Consider the following 10,056-nt stretch of genomic DNA (forward strand, 5'->3'; position numbering starts at 1 on the left):
TTCTATTAATCATTAAATGTTAATTTCAAAACTCTAAAAACTTTAAGGTATAGATTGCATTGTCCATATGAGTGGACAGATGTATTTTTGCTTCTCCCAAAGTACAGTTAAACAACACATACACTATGTATAACACAACACACCGTGTAGCTCCACTGCTGAGAGTTATGGGTGTGAGGCATCTGTAATTATGTGTTTGGCCTTGCATTAATCCACTGAATACACAGCACACGGATCAACCTGCCCATGCCTGAATAAATGCTCCTTTCCATTTCACTTTAGATATGACATCCACATCAAAAGAGAAAAATGTGCCCAAATCTACATTCACCTGCTAATGAATTTACACAACAAACACGGGCACACACACCCATGTGTGTACTGAGGGTGTGGACATAAAATACAAACATTACTATTAATCATTAAACATTAATCATTAAGTGCATAAAGCAGAGAAGGCCCTACAGCACGTATACATGAGTATTCTTTTTCTTATTATGAAGTATTTTGTGATCCCCTGCTTTAACATTTAATGACCTGATGTTCTTGTTTGCAACAGTAGAGGGCGGTAATTAATTATAATGTCTGTGGGGACAGGCTCCTGATTCCACTCTAACTACTCATGGACCACACCAGGGAACGGCAGCATGTGATGGGACATTTCTAAGATGCCAGACAAGAAATTAAATTTCATGCCACTGAAATTCCCTAGTAGAAATACACAACAAATTCTGGTGTAGTTTACAGCAACCATGAGCAAATGAATGAGCTACAATCTTGAGTCCTTTATATGGCTGTGGTTGAACTACACAACCTTGCTTCCAAACCACTCACCCTCACATACTGTATAAACCCCCTTGAACATTTCATGCAACATCTCTCAGTAAGTTCATGAAGTTCTGTGAGAGCATGTTTTTTTATCCCAATACTAAGTGAATCGGTACATTAAGACCCACCTAAATCAATCGTATGTTTCGACCTGGTTATCCAAGATCTGCATTAGTGGAGTAAGCGGATAGCACTAATTCACACCCAGGATTTTCCTCTGCAACATAATGCAAACTCACTATTCAAGTTCAAGACCTGGTCACGGCCCAGAGCAACAATAACGGACCCCAGAGAGGAACCATTAGGAAAACACAGAGTGGCATTACAAGTTTGCTGGGTCAAGACAATTACCAGTAGGTGGCTTTAAAAACAGAACAGTAATAGAGCAAATTCCTAAAATTCATTTTATAAAATAAAATGAATATAAAATCTTCTCTGCTGATAAACCAGGTAGGATAAGTGTTCTAACTTCACTCTGCACCATTGACTTTGTTTATAAAAGCTCTGTACACAGGGTCCAGCACACAAACAATTAAAGTGACAGTATATTGTAGAACTGTTTGACTGTCACTAATGACAAGGAATAATTCTGAAGTAGCTCTGGAGCATTAACACAGGTCAAGAGAACAGAACATTGCAAACAGGCAGGATTAGAACGGGCACTGTGCTAGTCATGTGAGTTTGTTGTTCCCTGCGGCAGCTTTCAGAGCTGCAGCGAGATGGCGTGACTGACTGGTCTGCACTGCCACCTGGTGGTCATATGAGCCTTTCACCAAATTAACACAACGTTTCTGTGAACATTAAATTAAAAGGTACTTTTCACAGACATAAGATTTTCATTTCATCTCATTTCACTTAAAACCATTATTTGATAATATTTCTCTTCACAATCAGCTGTTTAATTCAAGCAAATATCTTGTTTATATGTTATAAACTTATTAATTATATCAATGGCCCCCTGTTTCCAATGAGCTTTCCCCATTTCATTCTAGAGCTATGGAAGACAGAGAAATAAAACCAATGCAGCACACTACAGAGTCCTATCAGCCCATCAGGAGTAGTGTTATTTACAGAGCTGCAGATTCTGTGTGCAGCAACATGAACTCCAGAAAATCTCCACAGAATGGCCTCCAGACTTTCTCCCGAGGTCGCCTGTCACACATGAACAACACAGCAGGAGATTCTCCGCTCAGACGTGTTCGCAGTAACACAGAAATCTCCAGAGTGTTCAGTTGAGAGGTGGTGCAGCAGGCAGAGGCAGGACGTAACGTCACTGGCATCGGCTCATATCACCTAAAGCTCTCTTTACATCTCTGTCGGTGTCTTCTACATGTGTGGCAAATCTCTCTGAGATTTTGGTATTCTTTTGGGTTTTTGTATATTTAAATTCTTGCGTCCATCATGTGTTAGCGTACGACACACTTGCTCAGTGAACCTCTGGAGGATCTTGTGTTCCTGACCTTTTACAAGGGGACCTGAACCACAGAAAGTGAGGAGGCTCTGAGTGCATGTCTGGAAGCAGCTGAAGGTAGGACTTCAAATGATGTTTCAGTGGCACTCATTTGATGGGATTTCCACTCAGTCCTATTGTTTGTCTAATGAGCTTAAAAGGATAGTTCACTCAGAAATGAAAATTCCTATTATCTACTCACCCTATGGACACTTTGATGACACCAGAGGAGTAGTATGGAGGCATGTTTTGGTTTTTCTGTTGTTTTATTACCTCTGAAGAAGGACTCACCATTGACTTCACAAAGTTTACCCCCTGAGAGAAACACTTCACCCACCCCATCGGCATAGTGGTGAGTAGATAATGAGTGAATTTTCACTTTTGGATGAACTGTCCCTTTAACTGTTCTATGTTACATATTGTGTAACTGCTGTAAGATCTCCAAGTCATTCGTCCTCTTAACATGTGTTTACCCTGAAGAAACCACATTTCTGTTGCCATTCGCTCTATGTAATCAAACATTTGTGACAATAGATTTCTTTCCCAAAGTACCCTGAATAAATATCCAAAGTATGATTAGGAATTTGGCTTGTCTTCTTGAAACTGTGTAAGTGCAGATTTAGTAATGCCATCTTACCATGGTGCTGTGAACAGCATGGCCCAACTCTATGACATGCGGGTCAGCTGACCGTGTGTCTGCCACTGTTTGACTGATCTGTGGAGATAAAGAAATGTCACAGCTTCTCCACTTTTAACCATCAGAGAACAGCTCTTTCTTTCTCTTCGACATGATACTCGGAAAACAGATGATATGAGAGGAATGTCAAATGAATACCAGATCAGGCTGCTTTTACCAGATGCTTTTTATCTGTACAGTAGAAGGATGAATAGGTGAAGAGTTTTAAAGGAGACATATGATTTATAGGTTTTCATAGGTTTGTCTTTACTCCAGTGTCTTATATAGGTTAAGTTAAAAAGCACAAAGTAAAAGTAAAGAAAACTCTTCTCCACCACAGAAAATACTGTAGGTGCTGAAAACCTCATCAGTGGTCCAGCTGATGAATCTGCATCATCATGATGTCATGTGACATCACAATGCCCTTCATTTGCCGAATGCAAACGCCTAGTGGCTAGTCTGGCAGGCTCCTCTACAAAGCTAGGTAGAGCGACAGCGGAGCCCGACATTTCCTACTTGGCCAATCACAACAGTGTGATTGTGGGCATGCTGGCCAACTCATACCTCATCCTTCCACCGAGTTTCATGGTAATTTGTCCAGTAGTTTTGGGGTAATCTTGCTTAAAATCAAACAAACCAACTTACAAACCAACCAAGTCCATGTATCATTCGTTCTTTTCATATTCAATTAGAAAACCAAAATCGGAAAATTAATAAACAAGTCATTATTTCGTTATTCATTTATGAATAACGAATGATACACGGATTCAACCAACCAACCAACAAATGGACAGGGGTGAAAACATAACTTCCTTGGCGGAGTCACTATGAATATGAATTAAATGTGATGTTAAGTCAAATTGAACTGACCCGAATGGCTGTGGACTGCGGGTGATGAAGGTGGGGTACTTTGGGGTGGATGTCGGACAGGTGGGGTGGGGGATCAGGGGTGGACCTCCGGCTGTGTTGTTGCAGGACCTCCTGGTAGGATTTGGTGTCAAAGTTTGTCCTCCACAGCAGCACCTGGGAAACCAAGGGAGCAGCACAACTAACATGACCCAGGTTCTCCACATTTTCAAATTTAGAAAATAAAAGGATTACACAGACTACGTTTTCATGGACACCAATAGTCTATTATTAACCTGATTAAGTCAGTAGTGTGAATAAGACACTGCCATGTAAACAGCATTTCCTACCCTCACCTGAATAAGGTCATACTCTCTACAATAAATCATTATCAAAGTAAAACATGTGGAATTTTCTTATCTTAGTCACATTATGTTGACATGTAAACAACCTAATTGTATTATAACGTCCTATTGGAGTTTTCACAGCATTTTGCAACATCTACATACAGCAACTACCAACAAAATGGAAAAATTTAAAAGGAGTTGTAGATTTTGCAAAAATAAAAATAAAACACCAAAAGGGTACATACGGTATCATACCTTAAAGTATTTCACATTGGGGATTTTAAAACTGGGGGAAGAACATTGAATGTAAGGAAATAGTGGACATATTGACGTGAGTCATAATCAGACTATGCTCTGGAACAATAATAATAACAGGAATTCACTTAGCAACACATGTAAACACCATAATGGAAATAATGTCTTATTCTAAATTAGGTCAAAAGTCTGAATATTGGTGTACATGTAAATTGTCTGTATCTATACAGAGCTTTTCTAGTCTTGATGACCACTCAAAGCGCTTACAGTACAGTTTTGCCATTCACCCATTCACACAAACATTCATACATTTGGGCAGCACATTTTTTTATGAGGGGTCATTCGGGGTTCAGTATCTTGCACAAGGACACGTGATGGGGAAGACTGGGATCGAACCGCCGACCTACTGGTTGTAGGATGACCGCTCCACCCCCTCAGCCACAGCTGCCCTAGTCACAGTTACAAGCTATTGAGTGTATAGGATACACACGACGTCATTACTGAGTCATGAAACACCAACCTGACTATCAGCTCCACCTGAAGCAAACTGATTTCCAGTCCTGGAAAAGGCGACTGTGATCACAGCGCCCTGCAAAACACAATGTTGGGGATTAACAAAATTTACTATGACAAAGAGCATCAAGGACTATTCCAGAGAAAATATTGGAACAGCTGCTCAGACTGCCTGAACTGTCTGATAATGTGGGATTGGTGTCTGTGGGTGAACTGAGCTGTGCTGCAGCATCACCTTGTGTCCATGCAGGGTGTAGATGAGGCGTCCCTCCAGCAGGTCCAGAATCTTGACCGTGCCGTCAGTGGAACCGCTGATCAGGTAGTTGTTGGATGGGTGGAAGGAAAAGCTGTTGATTCCTGCACTGTGGACTGATCCGAACGGGAACATACAAAGATTAGCCACACACACAAACAAGCAAAACACATTAGTAATATAATAAGTAATCCACTCTGAAAGAAGATATATTAGAAATATTGAGTCTGAATGCTCAACAGGATTATAGATGAAATTATTCCTCAGCTGACAAACTGGAAATACAATCAGTCAAGATCTTCTGCATTGTCTAACTATTTGAAAGAACATTTTAGATAATGACTCAATTTTCCAATCTGGATATATCATCAGTATTATACTGTAGCTCTGACATTGTGACATACCCTGATAATGCTGAATCAGCTTGTTGGTCCGTAGATCCCAGATTTTTAGTGAACTGTCAGCTCCTGATGATGCAATGCAGGTGCCGCTGGAGTTGAACTCAACAAACGTTGTGGACCTGTGATGATAACAAACGGAGTCAGTGACCTGTAGCAGCTACCATCTAAATAATACACAGCAATGCCATCTATGGGAGAAACAGAGGAACGACTACACCAAATCAGTTACTGTGGATTTTACATTTTGTTCATCAATCAACAGACATAATACAATAAATGATCCAGAGTTAGCTTTTTAAGATAATTTGCATATATTGTCCCTAACCTGTTTTTACAAGGCAACCTGAAAAATGTAATTAACTCTCTTACATAATTGTAAATATCTATGGATAATTCATGTACAATTACCATCTAAACTAACTGTCCAGGCGATACAAAAAACCATGATTTTAAATTTTTAATTCTGCTCTAGTCTAGAATTTAGAATACAAACTATGCACCTGGACAATTCTACTGTTTAGAAACAAAAAATATAATGACAAATATATATAATTAAAATAGATATTGTATGTACAATTACACAAAAATATGTAATTGATTTTGAATTTGAATCTTTTGAAGAATGAAAGGACACCCACGCAGGTTATTTCTGGGCACTTACCCTCCGTAATCAGTGAAACAGTTGATGCATTGTTTGCTGGATGTGTCCCAAAGTCGGACTGAGCGGTCGTCCCCACAGGAAGCTATGAGCCGCCCATCTGGAGAGAACCTGCAGCAAGGTAAAAACAAAATCCATCAGGTGTAAACACATAATAAACACACTGCAGCCACGCCTGATGAATAAGTAGCTTAGGACGACTTATCATAGATGGTTCATAAGCCGTTTTTCAGACATGACCTGCGGATGAGCTCCGGAGAATTGGGTCTGGACTTTCTCTGCAGTTTTCCTGTCACACATTCACAGCGCAGCAGGACATTTTCTGCTCAGATGCATAACATATTAATTCTGCTGCGAAGATCACATGTTTTTGTCAAAACTCTTTTGACATCTTTGTTGCTGTCTTCTACGAGATTTATGGAATTTTTCATTTTAGTATCTGTCTCGTGTAGGACCTCATCACCCGCCCCACTCGCTCACGGTGAATCCTGCGGAGGATCTCCTGCTGTGTTCTCACATCCACTCATCTATACTTTCTGCAAAGTCCAGAGCAACTCAGGAGGCTCTCACTCGAACATTTGTGTTCACATATAAACCTCTTCTCCGCCGGGTTTAGTGCATGTCTGAAAGCAGCTATAAAGATTCTGATAGACCGTATATAGACATTTATGTGTCTTTCCTAATCATGTCTAAAATGACTGAAAATTTGGCTGAAACATGTTACATGCACATTCTAATGCTATAGCTAGAGAGGGTGCTGACAATCATGCTGTACCTGGCACAGCGCACCCAGTTGGTGTGCTGGTTGAGGGAATAGATGAAGCACTGTCTATGAACGCTCCACACTTTGACCGACTTGTCATCAGAAGCTGTTACCAGTCTCTGGCCATCATGGGAGAATGCAACACTGCGTACTGCGGCAGTGTGAGCTTTAAACACTGTTGACTCTCCTTTCCTGTGACACAACACACAAGAATACACTTATATTAGTCGGCACCAGACCATTCATTCTGTATCACTGTACATTTATTGTACTTAATGAATAAAAAAGTAATGATTAAAGCGGTAACAGTGACTTTGAAAACCTACATGGAAGGTGTCCACAGTCTGACTGTTCTGTCCTTGGAGGACGTTGCCACCAGGCTACCTGATGGGGAGAACTGCACCCCAGTGATGACATCTTGGTGGCCAACAAATCGGAAGGCCCTTGTCTTAAGAGCCAGATTCCAGATCATCAGGCTCTTGTCCACTGACCCTGAGGCTAGAGGAAGACAAAAGAAAGATGATTCAGTGAATATTAACAAAATAAACTGGTCAGTAGAATCCGTACAGCTCCCGTGCAGGAGAACTGCCATTGATTTAACTACAAATGCTTAATCTTGACATTAAAAATTTAAGTTAATTATCTTCTATTGTAAAGTTTAAAAAAAAAGTTTAACCCTCAGTACTCCTTTAAAAAAAGTTCCTCTCACCTACTTCTCATGTACTTTGGGACCAAAAGGTCCCCTCCCTAAAATCCCTACAAAACGCTCTCTCTCTCCATCTATCTAGATAGACAAAGATCTATCTATATATCTATCTATCAATCTAGATAGATATAGGGTCAACACAGCCTGGCATATGTCACTGATTAGCAACACATTTTTTTTGCATTACTAGTTTTTGTGTAGTGTCCCATTTAAAAAAATACTTTCTCATATTATGTCAAGGGCAGCATGAGTATTATTCACACTGTATATTAGAGACATAGGAGCAGAATTTGAAAGTTCCCAAAAAAATACACACCCTTGGCAAATGTCATGCCGTATGCATCAATACAGCCAAACGTTCCAAAAACTAATAATAACTTAAAAAGCCAAACATTCCCTAATGTTTTAATTTTAGTTAACTCAGATGCAAAAGTTTAAAGAAAATTATCAAGTTTATGAAGCCAGTGTCCTTTATATCAGTCAGTTTGTGCTTTTCCCTTATGTGGAGTGTGCTGTACATGATGATGGCACATTTGAGTTTGGATATTCCCATTTCTACATGTACAGTATACACATGTTGCACATGTAGCCTATGTATAGAGTTACATGATTAACTCCAAAGATAGTGTTTGTTTTACCACTAACTGTTACAGATTCTGATTCTCTACATTTTCCATATTTGTAAATGTAGTGTATCATTGTATAAAACGTGAGAAAATAAATGGTTCAAGAGTGTTTTTAAGTTAATATTAGATATTTTTGAGAACCAAAAGCATGACATATGATAACAGCCAACTATCTCCTGTAAATGTCTGAGGCTCAAAGCAGCAGCAGCATGTTTTACCCAGTTGTTTGTGATTTGGACTGAAGTCTGCACACGTGACAGCGTCTTTATGACCGTTGAAGTGTCTCTCCAGGGTTGGATCCTCCTGCAGAGACAATGCTCACAGTCAGTCAGCAAAACTTTGCATTTCCTCTGCAGATTAATGGTGAAAACGTTGTCTGACAAGAAGGTGGAAAGAGTTTTGCTCCATGGTGATTGTGTTTAAATACTTGTTCAAAGACTTAGTTTTCATATTCACTTTACTGTCAATAGAGAAGCAAAGAATCTCAAACTCTCAAACCGATTTATTGATTGAAAAATAGTTGCTGATGATCGATTACTGAACAAATAAGCGATTGTTGCAGCCCTGCTCCTGAGTGAAGGTTGTGGTTTTAAACTGTTCTTTATGAGCAGAGAACGACAAACACTTGGTTAAAAGCAACGGATTTCACAAATCTGAGGTAGATCGATGATGCGTTTTAACTCCTCGATGTGCTTACACAATGAATAAGCAATATATTGTTGTTATATTGCTCTTGATTGAAATGATATAGCATAATTATTGATATTGTTTTATTGCCCAGCCCTAGATAGCACATGCATGAACACACAGACACAGAGACACACAGACACACACAGGAGGGGGCTCTTAAGCATTAGTGAGTGAACACTGAAAAACACAATGGTTCAGCTTATAAGTGCAAACATACATAAACGAGATCTCTAGACGCTGCTGTGTGAGGAAACACTGTATCTATGGTGCAGGGCTGGAGTGCAGGTACTTCCTGTGGGACACTGCCTTCCTTGACCAAGCGTGTTCGCGTTTACAAATCTCACAAAAGCGACATTTCACCAGGACATCGCTGAACCTGACATCAACAAAGTCTACAACTCCTCCGACGAGCCGGCACAGAGGAACCAGGGTGTTCTTCACAGCCACGTTCAGCAGCAAATCCTCTTAGCACAGACGCAGCTAGCAAACTCGCCGACTCAGCTGCCATTGGCACAAGTGGACAGTAACAGAGTAAACGCACGCTTTTCCTCATTAGCTTAGAGTATTAAACGAATGTACTCACCAGGACAGACGCCATTGTGGGCATTAGCTGTCTTCGCAGACCTGATGTTGTCAGGAGGAAACTTGTTGTTCTTCCATTACTGTCAAACTGTGCGCCTTCAGCAACTGTCCCAGACCCGACCTGTCGAGCCCAGATCCCACCGCCGCGCCCTGTCCAACGGGCTCTCAGTGATATTAACTTGTTTCTTATTGATTAGCAATGAAAACTAACTTTTGTTTTTGCGATGGCGGCAAAATACACCCAGTGTTTCTTCATCGGAGTAACTGTCCATCTGTGGCTCGATGATGCTGCAGTGAAGAGAGTGCTGCTGCATTCAGGAACCTGGTGTGGAAATTCAATTACAAACAAATCGGTTGGGAACGTTGTAAATAGGAATGCTAACATACTAAGGTGAACATCAGCGTGAACATCAACACAATTCACTTCAAATAAAAAAAAAAAAACAGTAGATATGAGGATGT

The 10,056-nt window shown here is 40.3% G+C and overlaps 1 protein-coding gene across 2 annotated transcripts in view; it reads right to left on the reverse strand.

Moving 5' to 3' along the window:
• The window catches only part of poc1b (POC1 centriolar protein B), a 45,454-nt gene extending 35,544 nt beyond the window's left edge, over positions 1-9,910 (reverse strand). The window contains exons 1-10 of one of the 2 annotated variants that reach the window (XM_035156389.2): positions 9,596-9,910; positions 8,541-8,625; positions 7,317-7,488; positions 7,003-7,182; positions 6,231-6,338; positions 5,573-5,688; positions 5,151-5,284; positions 4,923-4,991; positions 3,825-3,977; positions 2,916-2,993 (exon numbers count right to left, since the gene is read on the reverse strand). In XM_035156389.2, the coding sequence (XP_035012280.1) occupies positions 2,916-2,993; positions 3,825-3,977; positions 4,923-4,991; positions 5,151-5,284; positions 5,573-5,688; positions 6,231-6,338; positions 7,003-7,182; positions 7,317-7,488; positions 8,541-8,625; positions 9,596-9,619 (1,119 nt within the window). In that variant the 5' untranslated portion in view covers positions 9,620-9,910. The remainder of the gene's footprint in view (positions 1-2,915; positions 2,994-3,824; positions 3,978-4,922; positions 4,992-5,150; positions 5,285-5,572; positions 5,689-6,230; positions 6,339-7,002; positions 7,183-7,316; positions 7,489-8,540; positions 8,626-9,595) is intronic. The other variant, XM_035156390.2, reaches the window with a different exon arrangement.
• Positions 9,911-10,056: the final 146 nt, after the last annotated feature.

This window comes from Hippoglossus stenolepis, chromosome 5, assembly GCF_022539355.2.
Source record: "Hippoglossus stenolepis isolate QCI-W04-F060 chromosome 5, HSTE1.2, whole genome shotgun sequence".
Classification (NCBI taxonomy): domain Eukaryota; kingdom Metazoa; phylum Chordata; class Actinopteri; order Pleuronectiformes; family Pleuronectidae; genus Hippoglossus; species Hippoglossus stenolepis.